The sequence below is a fragment of the Saccopteryx leptura genome, chromosome 9 (assembly GCF_036850995.1).
Source record: "Saccopteryx leptura isolate mSacLep1 chromosome 9, mSacLep1_pri_phased_curated, whole genome shotgun sequence".
Lineage (NCBI taxonomy): Eukaryota > Metazoa > Chordata > Mammalia > Chiroptera > Emballonuridae > Saccopteryx > Saccopteryx leptura.
The window spans coordinates 76,525,069-76,546,878 of record NC_089511.1 but is presented as its reverse complement, the minus strand read 5'-3'; the positions used below and the strand labels follow the sequence as shown (position 1 = coordinate 76,546,878).

The 21,810-nt window shown below is 38.5% G+C and overlaps 1 protein-coding gene across 2 annotated transcripts in view; it reads right to left on the bottom strand.

Annotated features, from left to right (window-relative positions):
* Positions 1-21,810, bottom strand: part of SAMD8 (sterile alpha motif domain containing 8) — a 76,932-nt gene that overhangs the window by 12,324 nt on the left and 42,798 nt on the right. The window contains exons 1-3 of one of the 2 annotated variants that reach the window (XM_066348482.1): positions 14,197-14,245; positions 10,864-11,456; positions 821-916 (exon numbers count right to left, since the gene is read on the bottom strand). In XM_066348482.1, the coding sequence (XP_066204579.1) occupies positions 821-916; positions 10,864-11,456; positions 14,197-14,223 (716 nt within the window). In that variant the 5' untranslated portion in view covers positions 14,224-14,245. Of the gene's footprint in view, positions 1-820; positions 917-10,863; positions 11,457-14,196; positions 14,246-21,810 lie in introns of those variants that run through there. The other variant, XM_066348481.1, reaches the window with a different exon arrangement.

Sequence of the window (21,810 nt, the reverse complement as noted above, 5' to 3'; positions counted from 1 at the left end):
CTTTCTAATAATAGGCCTCCAAGCAAAGAACCGTTTTTTCCATCCAAACATCTGACCAAAGACTTGGAGGAGTTTCTATCCCTCTACGGAAAGTTACATTTTCAATTTGCTTCCAAGGAAAGATAACGGTAGACGGTCAATGATTGGCCCCTGTCTGAACATCACTATCTCTGATCTTTCCCTGTGAAATACATTTAGAATATTACAAAATATGTAGATATTACCTCCGGCTGACTCTTTTGTTCATCAAAACCAAAACATTGCCCTGGCCGGTTGGCTCAGCGGTAGAGCGTCGGCCTAGCGTGCGGAGGACCCGGGTTCGATTCCCGGCCAGGGCACACAGGAGAAGCGCCCATTTGCTTCTCCACCCCTCCGCCGCACTTTCCTCTCTGTCTCTCTCTTCCCCTCCCGCAGCCAAGGCTCCATTGGAGCAAAGATGGCCCGGGCGCTGGGGATGGCTCTGTGGCCTCTGCCCCAGGCGCTAGAGTGGCTCTGGTCGCAATATGGCGACCCCCAGGATGGGCAGAGCATCGCCCCCTGGTGGGCAGAGCGTCGCCCCATGGTGGGCGTGCCGGGTGGATCCCGGTCGGGCGCATGCGGGAGTCTGTCTGACTGTCTCTCCCCGTTTCCAGCTTCAAAAAAATGAAAAAAAAAAAAAAAAAAAAAAAAAAAAAAAAAAAAAAAAAAAAAACCAAAACATTTTCCTGTGCCAATAACTATAATGTCACAATGACTAGAGAAGGAAATTGCCAAGGGAGAAACAGGTTTGATGACTTTTACACAAAACAGTCAACACTTTCAATCTTTTAATGGAGTGTACCTGTGTTTGTGAAGAAGAAGAACCAGGATCCAAATATAGCACAGAATCATGCCACAAACTTCTGTCATGGCAAAGGCCCAAGGGATTCTAGGAACACTAGAACAGAAAAAATTACATTTTGGGCTGACAAGAAGTATATGTACATAAATGATGCCACTCTTTCCAATGAGACTCTTCCTATAATGACCATAAAATTGCTTTTTGCAACTTTTATTTCTGTCAGGAGATGATACTGGGAGAACCTGGGAGGGGGATTCTGTTTCATAAAGTACCCTACTTACCAAAATCTTTGTTGTCTGTGACTCCTAGCCATGGTTCTCTGTGAAGAAGTCAAAAACCCTTTCCCCCACACTTCCCTATAGAAAGTCGACATGGATATTAGAACTGCCCACAATAGACAATGGGAAAATGGCTCACTCTTTGCACGATAGTCACATTTCAGAATCCAAATCAGCAGGACTTGAACTCAACTCCTCTTTATTTAGTATACAGTAGTCCCCCTTATCAGTGGGATATATGTTCCAAGACTCCCAGTGGATAGTTCCAAACACTACAGATGCTATGTTTTTTCCTAAACCTATGATAAAGTTTATTTTATTGTACTTCCCTTCGTCTTGTGATGATGTGAGATGATGTCTATGTGATAAAGTGAGGTGAACAAGACATTATTAAGTAAAATAAGGATTACTTGAATGAAGTAAAGCACTGTGATACTATGGCAGTCAATCATATAACTGAGATAGCTACTAACTGACTAATGGGCAGGTAGCACATATATCGTGGACATGCTGGACAAGGAGATGATTCATGTCCAGGGTGGAATGGAGCAGGACAGTGAGAGAGTTCATCACATTACTCACAATGGCATGCAATTAAGTAGAATTTTCCACTTCATAATTTTAGACCATGGTGACTATGGGTAACAAACTGTGGAAAGTGAAAACTTGGATAAGAGGGGACTACATCTGGATTTGTTTTAAAGGTAGTAAATAGGTAAATAGGTTTTGTTGTTTTCCTCCTTTATATCTCCCTGTCCCCCTTTGTTTTATATTTCCTTTTCTTCTATCTTTTCTGTTGATCTCTTTCCTCACCAAACCCACAGCTCCTGTGGTTACCCCACTAGTAAAAGATACACCACATTTCTTACTTTAGAAAGAAAGAGAGACAGAGAGAGAGACAGGCAAGAAGAAGAGAAGGAGAAAGAGGAGGAGGATGGGTAGAAGGAAGGAAGGCAGAAAGGAGGGAGAAGATAGAAATGAAAAATTAGGTCAACTCTGGGTGGCAGAATTATTGATGGTTTTATTTTTATTCTTTGTACTTTCCACTAAAGTTTTTTATTCATTGGCATATTAGTTCTATAGCTAAGGAAATAAAGGTATTTTTAAAAGAAAATATGAAATCTTAAAGATATAACAGTCTACTCCAAACCTTATTCAGAGTAACTGAAGAGTCATCTTCCTTCAGGATCTCATCTTCCACCTATTACCTCAGAAAAAAAGACTCCTTTTATGTATTTTTAAACTATTGCTGCCTTATTTATATCTGGCATTACTGCAGAAAAGGTTATGTCACATAATTTTCAGATAAAAGAAAGATACACCTATTCAGAAAAAGAATTGTATGATTCTATACAAAGGTGGGACACAAAATTGAGACTCATGGAGACAGATAAGAGTGTAGTGGTTACCATGGGGAGGAGAAGGGAGAGAAGGGAAGAAGATGGGGGAGGGGAAGGTGCATAAAGAGGAACAAATAAAAGGTGACGGAGGATGACTTGACTTTGGGTAATGGGTGTACAACATAATCGACTGTCCAGATGATGTGGAGATGTTTGCCCAAAATCTAGTTCAGTGTTTTTCAACTACCAGGCAGCCAGAAATTTCATGCTGGTCTGCAAAAGAGTTAACCACCCTTATGTTGTATGAAGGTTATAAACCCAATGATCTTAGTTGAATTTGCTTATGCTCAGGGTGATTTCAGCCTTAGTGGTCCCTAAAATAATTCTCCTATTTTCGCTGGTCTAAACGTAAAAAGGTTGAAAACCACTGCTCTAGTTGACCAATGCCACTCTGTTAAATTTAATCGTCTAAATAAATTTAAAAAAAAGATTCCTTTAAATGACTTCTAAAAATTTAAACTTTCAAAATAAATATTTTAAAACCTCAATGACATATACATGTGTAGATGTATGTTTATATTTCTCATATTTTAAGTTTTACAATACTTATGATGAAAATAATTTTTCTGCCCCACCCCAACCTAAACCTAATTCTTGCTCTCCAGAGACAATCTCTTCTACTTTTGTTTTATTTGGCATTATATCTTTTAGTCACAAACACCTCTCTCAACATCCCCTTGCTCCTGCCCATGCTCTCAATATTATTTCACAATGTTGTTTAAATAATGTAAGTTTGTAAATAATCACAGAGTCAGTAGAGAACACTGATCGATCTCCTTTCTTGTACAATTTACAATTCTCTAGAGCTAATAACATTTTTGTTTATTTGTTCTTTCTTTGGTGTACCTATCACAAATTCATCTCCAAACTATCTACTATTCTATCACTTTCTTCCTTGGAGAGAATCTCTCCCACAGCTCTTTCCCCTTCTCCCATTCTAGAGCAGTTGCCATTTCCTAGTCCTTCTGCATGGCCATTTGTTGGAATAAAGCTTAACCCTCATCTTGGGAATTTCTCTTTTCTAAAATGCATTGTTTCCTGAACCCCATATTCTCTTCTTCTCAGTTTACTATTCCTTGGTTTTGATGGTGTGTATCCTCCAGCTGTCTTCTGAGAAAGAGGGGCTGAAGGATAAACTTATTTTTAGTGTCAGATTTATTTGAGCTTTAATTTACACACAGAAAAAATTTCGCTTTTTAGCTATATTAGTTCAATACGTTTTGAAAAACATATTCACATCATACAACCACCACCACAATAAAGATGTAGAATATTTTCATCAGTCCAAAAAGTTCCCTTGTGTCCTTTTGTAGTCAATTCCCTCCCTCATTTCCTGCCTCTGGGCAACTACGAACCATGGATCCGATTTCTGTCCTTTACAGGCTTGCCTTTTCCAGAACGGCATTTATTCAGGTACCTTTTGTATCTGGCTATATTCACTCATAATAATACATTTTAGATTCATCCATGGTTTTGCATGTGTGTGTGTGTGTATATATACATAATTTTTTTTGCGGGGGGGGAATGCAGGGAGAGAGAGAGAGAGAGGAATATCGAGTTGCTCCTGTATGTGCCCTGACTGGGGTATCAAACCAGCAACCTCTGTGTTCCAGAACAACACTCCAACCAACCAAGCTATCCAGCCAGTGCCCCATGTATAATTCTTTATCCATTCTTTATCTGCAATATTTTCTAGAATGAAATATCTGACTTTTTTGATTTGAGAGAGAGAGAGAGAAAGGGAGAGATTGACTTACCATTTCACCCAACTATGCATTTATTGGTTGATTCTTGTATCTGCTCCAACCAGGGATCAAACCCACAACCTTGGCTCCAACCAACTGAGCCAGGGCTATAATTTCTTTATCACTTCACTGGCCTATAGACATTTTGTGCCATTTTCAGTTTTGGGTGATGACTACAGACCACATACAGGTCTTTACATGTTCATGTCTTCATATCTCTTGGGTAAATACCTAGGAGTGAAACTGTTCAGTTTTATAAGTGTACATTTAACTTCTTAAGAAACTACCAAACTGTTTTCAAAGCACTTGTATGATTTTGCATTTCTATCAGCAATGTATGACAGTATCAGTTGCTCTGAATCCTCACCAGGCCTTTTTTATTATTATTAATTTTAGCAATTCAAGTAGGTGTGGGGTTGGAGTATAAATATTTTGAGACTTGTAAATTTAAAAATATCCTTGGACCTACCATAATATCTAGTTGGTTGTTTGCCTGAACCGAGAATTCTAGGTTAGACATTATTTTCTCTCAGAATGTTCAAGGCTTTGTTCCATTTATTTCTAATTTCTACTATTACTAAGAAGTTTGATGCTACTTGGATTTCCAATCTTTGTATGTTACTGGTTTTATCTCTTAAGAAGCTTTTTAGGATCTTCTGTTATACTCAGTATTCTGAAAAATTTCATTTCTTATACTGGGTGCTCAGTGGGCCCTTTCAATTTGGAAAGTCACATCCTTGGTTTCTGGGAAATTTTCCTGTATAGTAAATAGTATCTTCCCCTTCATTTTCTCTGTGTATTCTTTATGGAACCCATATTTGTTCACTGTTGGATAAACTGAATATTCTTGTGTGTGCCCTGACCAGGAATCGAACCTACAACCTTGGCATATCTGGACAATGCTCTAACCAACTGAGCACCCGGCCAGAGCCAGGCCACTGGATTGATCTTATTTTTTCCCCTGTACTTTTCACCTGATATCATCAAATCTATGTTCTAATTATCCTGCTGGATTTTAAATTTCTATTTACGTTTTATTTTCCAAAACTTTTTCTCTGAATTTTTCTTTCTATAGACTACTGTTACTGTTTCAGAGAATACAGAACCTCTTATCTGTGAGACTATAAACCAGGGGTCAGGAAACTTTTTGGCTGAGAGAGCCATGAACTCCACATATTTTAAAATATAATTCCATGAGAGCCATACAACGATCCGTGTACGTAAGGCATTATCCAATAAAAATTTGATGTTGTCCTGGAGGACAGCTGTGATTGGCTCCAGCCACCCGCAACCATGAACATGAGCAGTAGGAAATGAATGGATTGTAACACATGGGAATGGTTTATATTTTAACATTATTATTTTTTTATTAAAGATTTGTCTGCAAGCCAGATGCAGCCATCAAAAGAGCCACATCTGGCTTGCGAGCCAGAGGTTCCTGACCCCTGCTATAAATGATTATTTGAAGTGTTCCACTCCCTATTTTGTGTTCCCAGTTTGCTTTTTCTGTTTGCATTGGTCTGTTTTCTTCAAATGTCTGGTGATTCTTTTTTTTCAATTGATTTTAGAGAGATAAAGTGGGGGGGGGGAGAAGAAGAGAGATAAAGAGAAATACATATATATATACACACACACACACACACACACACACACACACACACACACATACATACACAGAGGGAGAGAGAGAGAGAGAGAGAGAGAGAGAGAGAGAGAGAGAGAGAGAGAGAGAGAGGGAGAGAAACAGATATTCCTGTATGTGCCTGGACCAGGGATCGAATCAGCAACCTCTGCGCATTGGGACAATGCTCTAACCAACTGAGTTATCCAAAAATCACCAATGTCTGGTGATTCTTGACTGACCAATTATTTGACATAGAAATACTAAAACAAACAAATAACAAAAAAAAAACCCAAAAAAACATCCAAAAACCAAAAATGGATTCTGTATGTGCATGGACTGTCAAATTGTAGATTTCACTGTAGAGTAATTGAGCAGAGGCCTGGTTAATGAGATAGGGCTATGTTCTCTATCACAGGATATACAGTTCTTTCCTCTTATGTAAGTTTTTCCAAGGAGAAGACTATTCTCCTGCTTAGAGGACTGGGGCTGGGTGGGAGTGGTGATGGGAAATAAGTCTAGCAACTTAAAGAAGGAAACGGGAAGTCTCAGTGGTCAGTATGTAGATTTATAGTTAACCCTCTTGAAAACATGTACCTTTGTTTGCATGTAGGCCTGGTGTCTCCAAATCCAGAGTCCTTCTATTCAACTACTCTGGAAAATACAGTACCTTCCTTCTGTTGGAGTAGAGCAAGTCTAAAAGCTTCTATTCTTAAAAAAAAAAAAATGTGATTTTGATTTTAGAGAGAGAGGAAGGGGGAGAGAGAGAGACAGACAGAAACACTGATCTGTTTTTGTATGTGCCCTGACCAGGGATCAAACCTAAAACCTTTGAGTATTGGGACAATGCTCTAACCAAATGAGCTATCTGGCCAGGGCTAAAAGCTTCTTAAATAGATTTTCAACCAAATCTCCCATATTTAGCTCCTGTCTGTAGCTAGTCTTGGGAGATGCTTGCTGCCTCCTATTTTGAGAGTTTTTCTAGAGCTGTATAGTACAAATAAACTCACCTCCTGGGCACTGCTAGTCTCACTCCTCATGTCACAACAGGCACTTAACTTTCTACTTCCCAATTTTTCCATTATTATCATTATTTTCCCCCTCATGGTATTACAGGGACCCCCTCCCCCATTTAAAACATTTTTATTGAGCCTGACCAGGTGGTGGCGCAGTGGATAGAGTGTCAAACTGGGATGCAGAAGACCCAGGTTCAAGACCCCAAGGTTGCCAGCTTAAGCGCGGGCTCATCTGGTTTGAGCAAAGCTCACCAGCTTGGACCCAAGGTCTCTGGCTCCAGCAAGGGGTTACTCGGTCTGCTGAAGGCCCGCGGTCAAGGCACATATGAGAAAGCAATCAATGAACAACTAAGGTGCCACAATGAAAAACTGATGATTGATGCTTCTAATCTCTCTCCATTCCTGTCTGTCTGTCTCTATCTATCCCTCTCTGACTCCCTGTCTCTGGAAAAAAAAAATTTTTTTTATTGAATTTATTGGAGTGGGATTGACTAAGAAAATTATACAGGTTTCAGGTGCACAATTCTATAATACATCACCTGTATACTGCCTTGGGATTTCCCTCCTTTTCTGTCATTTTAGGGGAGTGTTGTGAGGAAACTATCAAATATGTACTCAAATCTCAATATGAAGCTTTCTAAAATGCATTATATATGTATATGTCTTTTTTTTTCTGGATAGAATTTAATTTTCTTTGGTAATTCAGACTCATTACTGTGAACACTGATTATTACCTTGAATGCAATGACTTCAAGGACTATTGAGAAATAAAGGGCAGTTAAGCCTCAGATTGATGTGATTTTTCCATTATTTATGTTTCCTTTTTATAGTTATGTGTTTTTTTCCTCCCTTGCTGTTATGGTTATCAGCTGTCCCTTCTCACTGGTGTAAGCGGGCCTGCCTCTTGCATCTCTATCTCTTTCTAATTGTGTTTATGTTGTGCTGAAGTTCTTGGAATTGTCTCAAATTTCAGAAGCAGACTCTGAAACAAACATCAGTGCGAAAGTAATGAGGAGTGTTCCCAAGGGAAAACCATAGGGCAGTGGGGAAATGAGATCAGGAAGGCCAGGAAGCAAGGCAAGGGTGAGCCATCAAGCACAAACAGCCCTGTGGGGGACTCAGGCAGGGTAACTGGCTCAATCCTATGGGGCATTTGGGGGACAGTGTAGGTCCAACCTAAAAGCTGTCCCAATTAGAATGAAGAGAAATGAAATGTAGTGCTCACAAAATTAGGGGATCAGGAAACGTGCAGACACTCCAGTACTTTCAGCCTTTTGTATAGTGCGTTTTCACCAATGAAATAAAAGTTGATTTTGCATCTCATTTGCATAATTGAACAACTTTCTTTGACTTGTTTGCTTTTCTGATGTTCCTGTTTAATAAAAAAAATCAAGTGCTTCTTTTTTTATTGCTTCATATTCATTTTGAAATATCCCCTAATTTTTGTGGGCAGTATATTTATACCCCACACCTCACTAGTCACTGCTAAGAGCTGCTGCTGGAGAGATGTTAATTTTCAAGCAGGTAAAGTGTGTTTTAGTAGTCCAAGGGCAGCTCTCTAATAGAGACACACTGGCTGGATATTGGCAGTACCAGTGAGCAAGAAAATGGAAATCAGATCTGAGAGGATATAGGAAGAACACTGACAGTACCTGCTCCCATCCTCCTACGAATAAAGTTTATATACTTAAAAGCATGGAGCTTTGTAGTGGGTGGCACTACACAGTTAGGCAAAATTTGGTTCACTCTACTCTTGTCCTAAATACTTCCCAATGGCTTCCTTTTTCACTCAAAATGAAAGCCAAAGTTCTTACAAAGGCACCTACACAATTGGGATTCCTGTCTCCTCTCAGACCTCACCTGCAACTGTTCCCATCTGTTACTTGCTGTTCCTTTAACATGCTAAAGCACACACACTACCAATTCCAAATTTCTGCACCTCGCTGTTTCCTCTGCCTACAGTACCCATCTCCAGATATCCACATGCTTTCTTCCTTACTTCCCTAGGGTCTTCATTTATAGTTGGGAAAACTATAGAATAGGAAAGGAGATACAGGGATCTAACAGCTTCTTAAACAGCTTTTATTCAATTCTCCTTTTTTATGCACCACCCTTTCACCTCCAATATCCAGTTTTGAGAAATCTGAAACACAGATTGGGCTGGTTCTCGGTTTTCCTGACTCCTGTTTTAGAATGAGGTTGTTTTAGGACTGATAGTTGTCACTCATCCATCTGCTTTCTTTCTTTTTATACATACATACACACACATATATGTATGTATGTATGTAGACATATATATGTTGTACATGTAATGTATGTATGTATATAATTGATTGATTTGAGGGGGTAGGGGGAAAGAGAGAGCAGAGAAACATCGATTTGTTGTTCCACTTATTTATACATTCATTGGTTGGTCCTTGTATTTGCTCTGGCCAGGGTTCACACCCTCAATCTTGGTGTATCGGGATGATGCTCTAACCAACTAAACTACCGGAGCAGGACCACATTCATCTGCTTTCAAACTTCCAAATATGTATGGCTGTTTTCTCCTCTTTTATCTGTCCTATCCTTGGTGGGCTTCCAACTTAAAGCAAACAAACATTAAAAACCTCTTTACTATGCTTAGTAAGGGTTTGATAGGAAACAAAATGTGATATGTATGTCATTCATTTTTTTTTTTTTTTTTACAGGGACAAAGAGAGGGATAGATAGGGATAGGGACAGACAGACAGGAACAGAGAGAGATGAGAAGCATCAATCATCAGTTTTTCATTGCGACACCATAGTTGTTTACTGACTGCTCTCTCACATGTGCCTTGACCGTGGACCTTCAGCAGACTGAGTAAACCCTTGCTCAGGCCAGCAACCTCCAGTCCAAGCTGGTGAGCTTTTGCTCAAACCAGATTATCCTGTGTTCAAGCTGGCGACCTTGGGGTCTCGAACCTGGATCCTCTGAATCCCAGTCCGACGCTCCATCCACTGTGCCACCGCCTGGTCAGGCATGTATATCATTCAAAGTGGATCCATATGATTAAAAAATACATAAAGCACTTTCAGAAGGGCAAAACATTTTTTTTTTTAAGTCAAAGCAGAGGAGATGCAGAGACAGACTCTTTCATGCACCCTGACCGGGATCCACCCAGCAACCCCAGTCTGGGGCCGATGCTCTACCCATCTGGGGCTGCTTGCAACCGAGCTATTTTTAGCACCTGAGGTGGAGGCTCCAGTAAGCCACCCTCAGCGCCCTGGCTGCTGAGAGGGAGAAGAGAAGAGAAGAGAGGGGACAAGGGGGGGGGAGGGAGATGGGAAGGGAGGGAGAGAGGAGTGGAAAGAGGGAGAAGCAGATGGTCGCCTCTTCTGTGAGCCCTGACTAGGAATCAAATCTGGGACTTCCACATAGCAGGTCAAAGTTCTAACGCTGAGCCAACTGACCAGGGCGGCAAAACATTTTATAAAAATAATCAAGAAAGCACTACAAAAAAATACAAGTATAAAACTAAGAGTTTTGAAGTTTGTTCTAGTCTTATTTCATATAAATATACAATATTCTCTCCTTTTTTTGCATTTGGTGTTTCAAAAAAACCCGGCAGAATATTATCAATGAATCAGTTTATACTATTTGTGATAATTCCAATTTATTTGGTGATACAGGAGACCTTCCTCTATTTTTGTAAAAGAACACTGATCATCATTTAAAAAAAATGTAAGCAAATTCCATTTGTTACAAACAAAATTCTGGGAAACCCCTTTAAAATAGGAAGTGCCCAGGGAGTTATAATATAATAATAGAAAAACAAATTAAACAGTGGCTTTTCCCACTTACCTAGGGAAAGTCTAATTTACTCTAAGGAAAGAGGCAATTTCAAAGCATATCTTTCTATACAATCAGATGGAAAGCCAAAACACCAATAAACAACACAGTTATCATAATGTTGCTGGTATAGCAATCTTCTAAAAATTTGGCAACTAGAAACAAAACTTACCTGTCTAAGAATATATCTGGGAGCGGTGGATAGGTCTGCATGTCAGGCACTCGCTCGTGGACTATAACCATAATGAAAGATGTAAACCCGAATACTATAAAAACATATATACAACTCAATATGGTCTTCCAGTACTCTGGGTCCAATCTTCGAACAGAATGTTTGTTTTTACCATTCATGTACTGGTACTGATCAGAATTCAAATCAACGATGGGTCCATCACAGCTATGTGAAGGCTCCCCATTACAGAGCCATTCTGCGCTCTGAAGAGCACTGATGAAAGGGGTCATGGAACTCATGGGGCTGTCACTGTTGTATCCCATCTCTTCTAAAACATCAATATGTATTTTCTGCAATTTTCGGACAGAAAGCATTAACCTTTTAATGTCACCTAAAACTTTGATTTCCAGAGGAGGAGACCGGAGATCATATTCAGTCAATGTTAGCAATGTTATTCCATCGAGTCGGTGCTTATTGCATAATATGTCTACATATTCAAAGAAGCCTTCATCCTTCAGCCAAACAGCTACATGCTTGGTAGTCCAGCGGCGAATGCAGAGTTGATTAGGACCAGCCATTTCCTCCTCCACTGTCTGTCAAGGGAAAACAGGAAAACAAAATAAAAACTTCAGTGTGTCCTAACAACTTCTTTGAAGATCAAATACTCATAAGCATATGAAAAAAAGTAATTCACCTACACTTCCCTACTGGTTTCTAGAAGAGAGTAAAAGAAACAAATATTATTCAATAATGAGTGGTTTTCAATAGACTAACATTTTAATAATTTTATGCACATAATCCCAATAGCAGAAAAAAGACTAATGACTATTTTTATAAAACATTATTATTATTTTTAAAGATTTTATTTATAGATTCTACAGAGAGAGGAGAGAGTTGGGGAGACTGAGAAGTATCAACTCATAGTTGCTTCAGTTTAGTTGTTCATTGCTTGCTGGATGTGCCTTGACCAGGCAAGCCCAGGGCCTCAAACCAGTCACTACAGCATTCCAGGTCAACGCTCCATCCACTGCACCACCACAGGCCAGGCTATAAAACATTATTTTACAAATGTTTTTTCTATACCATAGCAGCCATAACTTAATTAAATAAAACCTACTGTTGAGAACAATGGAGAAAATTCTATTTTTATATTTTTAATAAAATGATATATAGAAATATTTATTATATCTAAAAATAGATCATGACTGGTGGTTGCATAATGGTTAGAGTGTCAATCTGGGTCGCTTAAGTCCCAGGTTCAAAACCTTGAGGTTGCCAGCTTGAGTGTGGGCTCACCTGGCTTGAGCACAGGATCATTAGCATGATCCCATGGTCGCTGGCTTAAGCCCAAAGGTCGCTGGCTTGAGCAAGGAGTCACTGATTCAGCTGAAGCTCCCCACCACCCCCACCCGCCGGGTCAAGGCACATATGAAAAGCCAAAACTACAAGTTGATGCTTCCCATCTCTCTTTCTTCTTTTCTGTCTTTCTTGCTTGCATATGCAAAAACATAAGTAAAATAAAAATAAATAAATTATATTTCAGAAATCTTCATGTTCATGAAATCAGTATCTTCCCCTCCTTTAGAAAGAAAATAAAGCCACCAAAAAGGCAGATAGATAATCTAACAAATTTCAGGAAACCCCTTAGATTAAGTATATTTCTATGTACTATACAAATAACAATTTCTATAAGATATAAAGTTTTTAAACTACATATAAATATCCATCAATATCTTATCAGTTCTTTCCATAGTTTGATTATTCTATTACAGAACTGAATAAGGAATTTTCTTCATAAACTATCACTGAGATTTTAGTGATAAAAACTTTATAACAAAATTGTCATTTCAATGTACCCATAAATTTGAAGACCCAAACTTTATATTGCAAATTATAAAGGCTAATAATGTGCTATCACAAGAAGTACAAATAATTTTTACTACTTTGATCCCACATAGCACTGTTTATATTCTTTTTTTCACTTTAAAAGTTTCAGTAACTTGGGCCAATATTAGGTTTATAAACTGTCAGATACATGCGAGACAAGGGTCTACACGGAAAAACCTATTTCCCTAAAGTATTTTCTCAACTTCTAAAGCCTGCGGATTTTCTGACATTTTCCAGATCTCTCAAAAACATATTTCCTTCTGATATGATTTTTATAAGACATATCAGGCAAACTTTAAAGTATTTAAAAAAATGAATAAAACAATAAACACCCGCTCACTACCCAACTTCAAAAAAATCAAACAGATCAACACAAATGTCTGTTTCTTAATCTGGGTGTTAGTTTTACAGGTATATCAATTTTGTGAAAATTACCAAGATATATATTTAACAATCTACACTTTTCTCTACATGTTAAATTTTATTTTAAAAGTTTGCTTTCAAAAGCAAAGCAAAACATTAATACAAGTAAATATTCTTCCTTGATGTCACCCCCTTCCTCTCCTCCTAGATGTAATAATTCCTGATTTTGGGGTTTACCATTCCCTTTTGTCTATGAAAAAGCTTCTATGTTTCCTTATGCTGAGCTTTCTCCTTTTATAATAACTTCTATTTTCTAACAGCTAAAACACCACCATGCTTAGAAAGGAGAAAGCTCGTACTATTCTTCATTCACTCTCTATTCCTACCAACTTGTGCCATAAAAACATAATCGCCTGAAAAAAAGCAGATACTTAACTAATGAGCACCACTTACACCATCAAAAATATTCAGCAAACAAGAAATACTCTCATTAAATATTTATTTCCTAATTACTAAAAAGCAATCCTAGTTTTTGGAAGCTTTAAATCATATTTTGTTTCCAAACAGAGTTTTAATATTATCAATACATAATAGCTTTTCAGTCTTAGAAAATGAACAGCACATCCATCTATAAATTATCTGCACATTTTTAAAGGCTAATTATTATATACTGGAGAGCTTCAAAAAAAACTCTCAACTTTTTTTTTTTAAGCTATAACATATAATCGCCATCCCAAAGCCCAAAGAATTATGATTTATTCACTTTAACACATGGGATTTATACACATTGATGCATATCATTGATTACACAAATATACATAAAAGATTCCACTAACATATGATTTCACTATGTTTTAGTTCATACACATAGCCAGATGGTTTCCTTCTACCCACTACATACATATTTTTCCCCCAAGGTATACTCTGGATAAATTATTTTATCCATGAATACCCAACAAACACATGCTAAAATCTCTGTAGCAGTTACAATGTAACAAGTTTGAGAAATTCATATAAAACAAGGCCCAATTTCTGTCCTTTTATTTCTATTTTGCTACCTTTATCCTTTCTCCAACAGCTTACCACCAATGTGTTCCAAGTCACTCCCATCCTTATAGCATTATTCTTCAGTACAGTTTTATATCATAAACTGCTCAAAATGATCTTCTCTTTCAGTTTCTTTTCCTGTCTTATACCACCAGTTCGCTACACCCTCAATCAGGCTAACAAATAGACTTTGACGGTGGTGTTTTAGCTGTTAGAAAATAGAAGTTATTATAAAAGAAGCCTCCTAGAAGTCTGTGAGCCTGCTGCGGCAATGCCCTAAAAACCTCATGCATTCCACTCTGTGCTTCGTCAGGTTAGGGCATGTCTTTTAATTGTATGCTACTCCATATAGTTAGAGGCCCATGTGTAGCTAATACTGTCAAAACCTGCATTGAGGATGTATATTAAAAGATGAAAGAAGGCTATAGGGCCAATTTAATATTTTTGTTGTGCTGTAAGAACTACAGGGAACAGGAGACTTTGAGCAAAGAATATGACAGCTATAGGTTTCATACAAATCCACAAAATAAGAAATTAGGTTAGTAAATGTTTAAGAACACTTTCAGCTTTAACTAATAATTAATATGAATCAATTAGCTGTTAATAGGATTTCTGCTTTTGACCAGGATATAAGATGAACCAGATTTACCCTCCCACTTGAAACAACCAAAATACAGATAAAATATATGAGGGGAGAATACAGTTTCAAGACATTGGGCATCAGACTACAAAGCAGATCCCTGAGAGACAGGAAACAAGTTGAGCCCTACTATTGCCTCAGCTTACTGCCTTAAGCATTTTTAGACTAGTAGCCCTAGACAAAAACTGGATGAAGCCTGGAATATCTCCTAAATTGAAGAGAGAGCTGAGAATCTGAAGAGATCAAGGTGGCTAGTGTTCAAGGAATAGAAATACTGGAGAGGAGAAAGATGCACAAACAGAAAACTTGTTATTGACTGAATGTATGTGCCCCCCCAATATTCATGTTGAAATCCTAACCCCTCATCCCCCCCATGGAATGGTATTAGGAGGTAACTGGTCAGAAAGTATCCCAGAGAGTTCTCTCACCCCTTCTGCCCTGTGAAGAGAGTTAAAAGACGACCATCATAAGTGAGGAAGTGGGACTTCACCAGAAACAAAACCTGCAGGCATTCTAATCTTGGAGTCAGCCTCCAGAAGTATGAGAAATAAATGTGTGTTGTTTAAGCCACCCATGGTATTTTTATTATAGCCACGGAACAGACTAAAATGGAACTCCGCAGATCTGTGGAGCATCTCCCCTTAATATGCCGCTGAATGCTGACCAGTGTGTGTATGTGAGGAAATCTAACAAGACTGAAAAAAGAACCATCCAGAAAAATCAGAGGGAACAGCATCCAGTACTCACTCACAGAAGGCCAATAAAAGTACCCACCTCAAACAGTGAGAATGGAAAAAAAATTATCTCATGATCCATGAGACACTGGGTAGAGTATATAGGAAGACCTTGTCATAGTACTGAGGCAAAATTAATCCTAAAGTAGTATTCTCAATGGGGGAAGAGAGTTACTTGTCCAAAAACATATGGCAATTTCTGGAGACATTTCTGTTTGTCACAACTAGCATTTCACCTAAAGAATAGAGGCTAGGGATGGTATTAAACATTCTACAATGCATGGGAAGTCCCCTCACAACAAAGAATTACCTGACCCAAAAAGTTATAGTGCTGATATTAAGAAGTCCTGCCTGGCCCTGGCTGGTTGGTTCAGTGGTAAAGTATTGGCCTGGTGTGTGATTTTCCATGTTCGATTCCCAGTCAGGGCACACAGGAGAGGCAACTATCTGCTTCTCTACCCCTCTCCCCACCTCTCTCCCTCCCCCCCCCCTTCTCTTTCTCTCTTTCTCTCTTCTGCAGCCATGACTAAATTGGAGCAAGTTGGTCCCGGGTGCTGAGGATTGCTCTGTCACCTCTACCTCAGGTGCTAAAGAAAATGGCTCCCTTACTGAGCAATAGAGCAATGGCTCCAGATGAGCAGAGCATCACCCCCTAGTGGGCTTGCCAGGTGGATCCCATTCCGGACACATGAGGGAGTCTGTCTCTTTGTCTCTCCTCCTCTCACTAAAAAAAAGAAAGAAAGAAAAAAAAGCCTGCCCATGACTCCCCACTCATCTCTGAATCACCTTTGGTCCAGCTGAACAAATCTTAAAAGCAAGGCCCAAAAGGACTGCCTAGCCTGTGGTGGTGTAGTGGATACATCAGCAATGAACTGGAATGCTGAGGTTGCTGGTTCAAAATCCTGGGTTTGCCCAGTCAAGGCACATACCACAAGCAATCAATGAACAACTAAAGTAAAGCAACTATGAGTTGATACTTCTCGTTACTCACCCCCATCTCCTCTCTCCGTAAAATCAATACATAAAAAGTCTTAAAGCCTGGCCAGGCGGTGGCGCAGTGGATCGAGTGTTGGACTGGGTTTGAAACCTCAAGGTCGCCGGCTTGAGCACGGGCTCATCTGGTTTGAGCAAGGCTCACCAGCTTGAGCACAAGGTTGCTGGCTTGGACAAGGAGGGGTCACTCGATCTGTTGTAGCCCCCCAGTCAAGGCACATATGAGAAAGCAATCAATGAACAACTGAGGCACAACAAAGAACTGATGCTTCTCATCTCTCTCCCTTCCTGTCTGTCCCTATCTGTCCCTCGATCTGTCTCTGTCACAAAAAAAAGAAGACCCAAAAGGACCAAATTGTTATTAAGTAATTTAACTACATCCTATAACAAAGCTCAAGAATGTTAGTATGGCCCTGGCCAGGTAGCTCAGTTGGTTAGAGCATTGTCCTGATACACCAAAGTTGCGGGTTTGATCCCTGGATACAACAATCAACCAATGAATGCATAAATAGTGGAATAACAAACCGGTGTTTTTTTCTCTCTCTCTCACTTTCTAAAAATAAATAAAAAAATTTAAAAACCCAGAATATTAATAGGAATAGAAGAGTATTTGACACCCCACAGATAAAATTCATAATGTCTGTCATCCAAAGATGACCAGGCACGTAATGAAGTAGAAAAATTTATCTATAATGAACAGAAAATTAATCCATCAAAATTGACCCAGATAACAGAATTAGCAAAGAAGAAAATAAAGTTATGAAAAGTGTATAACATATACTCAAAAAGTTAAATAATAAAATAATGACATAAACCCATAAAAAAGATCCAACTCAAAATGCTACAGATTAAGTTACAATATATGTAATAAAAAACACTCGACAGGATTAATACCTGATTGGATATTGCAGAAGATAATAATAATAAACCTGGAGACATAACAATAGAAATAGCTCAAAACAAAAACACAACAAGACCCTTAAAAATATTTTCCCCATTGATTAGAGACAGAAAGAGAGGAAGGGAGAAGGGGAGAGAGGGGAAGAATGAGAGAGGAAGGGAAAAGCATCAGCTCATTGTTTCACTTAGTTATTACATTTAGTTGTGTGCTCATTGATTGCTTCTTTTTTTTTTAATTAAAATTTTTTTTAAACAGAGACAGAGAGAGTCAGAGAGAGGGATAGATAGGGACAGATAGATCACTGATTGCTTCTTATACATGCCCTGACTAGAGATTGAACCCAACCCACGACCTTAGCATGTGGGATGATGCTCTATCCACTGACCCACCCGGCCAGGGCCAAGAAGAGACTTAAAATATGAAGAAAATATTATTCTGCCTTTAAAAGGAACCTTGAAGACAGTGTGCTAATTGAAATAAGCCAGATACAAGAGGACAAATATTGTATGATTCATTTAGACCAGGGGTAGTCAACCTTTTTATACCTACCGCCCACTTTTGTTACTCTGTTAGTAGTAAAATTTTCTAACTGCCCATCGATTCCACAGTAATGGTGATTTATAAAGTAGGGAAGTAACTTTACTTTATAAAATTTATAAAGCAGAGTTATAGCAAGTTAAAGCGTATAATAATAATTACTTACCAAGTACTTTATGTCGGATTTTCGCTAAGTTTGGCAGATTAAATCTTTATAAAACAACTTACTATAGTTAAATCTATCTTTTTATTTATACTTTGGTTGTCTGCTACCGCCCACCATGAAAGCTGGAATGCCCACTAGTGGGTGGTAGGGACCAGGTTGACTACCACTGATTTAGATGATGTACCTAGAGTAGTCAAGTTTATAGACACAGGAAGTAGAATGGTGGTTCTCAGAGGCTGGAAGTAGGAAACAATGGGGAGTTATTATTTAACGGGTACAGAGTTTCCATTTCGGATAATGAAAAAAAGTTTTAGAACAGGATCTTGGTGATATGTGCACAATAATGTGAATGTACTTAATGTCACTGAACTTAAAAATGGTTAAAATGATGTCTGTTTTGTATATTTTACCTAATAAAAAATGAAAAGAATGTCAGTGAGAGGTAAGACAACTTCAAACAGCCTAAAAGAAGTATAATTGTAGTCAACAATCTAAACATACAAAGGTATAGTAAAAATATGGTTAAAAGATAAAAAACGGGACAACTGTATAGGATACTTAATATGAATGGAGCCTAAAAAACTGAAAGTTTCTCTGCGTGAGTCAGTGAGTGAGTGGTGAGTAAATGCAAAGACCTAGTGTACTGTATATTACTGTACACTTTATAAATACTGTACACTTAGGCCATACTAAATTTATAAAACATGAGATTAGCCTGATCAGGTAGTGGCACAGTAGATAAGAGCATAGACCTGGGATGCTGAGGATCCAGGTTCAAGACTCGAAGGTCACTGGCTTGAGCACAGGGTCACCAGCTTGAGCATGGGATCACAGACATGACCCCAAGGTTGATGGTTTGAGCGAGGGGTCATTGGCTTGGCTGGAGCTCCCTGGTCAAGGCACAGATGAGAAAGCAATCAATGAACAATTAACATACTACAACTATGAGTTGATGCTTCTCATCCCTCTCTCCCTTTTTGTGTGTCTGTCTCTCTCACTAAAAAAAATAAAAAATAAATAAAACATGAGATTAAATCAAGCACAAAAGAAAATGATGCAATTAAGAGATGTAAACACGAGATATATGAGGCTGCTGCCAGTGTAACATGGCACACTGTTTTACAGTAAACTTTTTAATAAATAGAATAAACTCTAAAATAATGATTAAAAGTACAGTAAATATATAAAGCTAGTAACATAGCTGTTTATTTATCAAGTATTATGTACTGTACATAATTGTATGTGCTATACTTTTATATGACTGGCAGTAAAATGGGCTTGTTTACACCAGCATCATAACAAACACGTGAGTAATGTGTTACACTGCATTATGACAGCTACAATGTCACTAGGTGATAGGAATTTTAACTTTCTTTTTGAGAGAGAGACAGAAAGGGAGAGAGGCAGAGAAGAGAGATTTAATTGCTTCACTTCAGTTGGGTTTTTTATTACTGATTGCTTCTCATACGTGCCTTGACAGGGGGGCTCAAGCCAATGCCCAGTGGATTCAAGTCGATGATCCCACACTCAAGTCAGTGACTCTGTGCTCAAGCTGCCAAGTTCGTGCTCAAACAGGCAACCCCTCGCTCAAGCTGGCAAGCCCATACTACAGCCAACAAGCCCATGCTCTAGCCAGTGATCTTGGGGTTTCAAACCAGGGACCTCAGCATTCTGGGTTGACACTCTAGCCACTGCATCACCACTGGTCAGGCATGCAATAGTAATTTTTCAGTTCTATTATAATCTTATGGGACCACAGTGGTATATACTATCCATTGTTGATCATAACGGTCATTTTGCGGTACATGACTGTTATTTCAAAAGTTCAGATGGAAATTCAAAGGACTCAGAATAGTCAAAACAGCTTTAAAAGAGAACAGAATTAGAAAGCTGATTTCAAGATTTATCATACAGTTGTCTTATACAGCATGGCACCAAATTACCATAAATTCAGCGACCACCCATATTTCTTGTGACGTGGCCTCCTCTTATTCCAAAAACCAGCAACATCTGTGTTGAATTCCCCTTGGGCTTGAAATCGCTCTCTCCAGTAAAAGTCCAGTCCTTTTTAAGGGCTTGCTTGATTAGGTCAGGTCCACTGAGGAAAACCCCCCTTAGTCAACTGTGGCAGATAACATAACCTAATCACAGGACTGACAGCCCATCATATTTATAGGCTCCTCCCATTATACAAAAGTTATTGGAGGACATTTTAGAATTCTATCACACTACCCTCATCCAGATAAAGTAGTACTGGCATAAAGATAAACAAGTCAATAGAACAGAATAAAGAATCTAGAAGTGAACCTACACGTATATGGATATCTCATTTTGTACAAATGTGCAAAGGTAATTAAATGGAAAAAGGATATTCCTTTCACTACATGGTAGTGTAACAAATGGATATTCATATGTAAAAAGCATGAATCTCTACCTCTCACTACATATAAAAATTAACTCAAAATAGATCACAGACCTAATGTAAAACCTAAAAACAGAAAACTTCTAGAAGAAGGCATAGGAGAAAATCTTTCTGACCTTAGGTTAGATATAGACTTCTTCTATGACACCAAAAGCAAAATCTCTCAAAGAGCAAACTGATAAATTGAACTTCATTTGTCTGCATTAGGGACAAAAAGGACTTTTATGGTTTTTAGTCTGCAAATTTCCACATTGTTTAAATCTTTTCATGCATTTCTATAACAAAAATATAAAATACATAGAAGCATTACATATTTATTAAAGAACATTTAAAATATTAAAAAATTACCCCCAGAAGCGATTGCTTATAATTTGTTATATATACATTCATACAGAATGTTCTATAATTAAAAATCATGCCCTGGCCAGTTGGCTCAGTGGTAGAGCACTGGCCAGGTGTGTGGATGTCCTGGCTTTGATTCCCGGTCAGGGCACACAGGAGAAGCGACCATCTGCTTCTCCACCCTTCCCCCACCTCTTGCTCTCTGTCTCTCCCCACTACTGCAGCCATGGTTCGATTAGCTCGAACAAGCTGGCCCCAGGCGCTGAGGATGGCTCCATGGCCTTGCCTCGGGTGCTAAAATGACTCAGCTGCCAGCAACAGAACAACGCCCCAGATGGGCAGAGCATCACCCCATAGGGGGCTTGCCAGGTGGATCCCAGTCAGGGTGCATGTGGGAGTCTGTGTCCCTGCTTCCCCTGTTCTCGCTTAATTAAAAAAAAAGAAGAAAAAAAAAAGAAATCATACCAAAAAAAATTCTGTATCATATAACTTAACATTACTGCATGAGTCCTGTCTAATGGTGTTAAATTAACTTCTGAAAAGGGCATTCCCATTATATGGCTATACAATAATAAAATTTGTCCATCTCCCCATTGTTGGCAATTGTTTATAATTTTATTATATTACAAATAGTGCAGTGCCTTAGGTTAGATTTCTAGAAATGGAAAACTGTATCAAAGAATCTGAGGTGTTACTTAGACAACTTACTCCCAGGTCCGTCATTAAAGCTTGACCTGCATTTAAAAGCCTTGCATGCAAAGCTTGGTGCCTGTCTAAAACGTTAATTGGTATATATAAAGGAAACATTTCAAGTTCATTCTAAAATATAAGCAATTAAAAATTATAAAAGGTTACTACAAGTATTATCAAAGCACTGAGAGAAGTACGCTTAGGCAGAATTATTAATGGGACTTA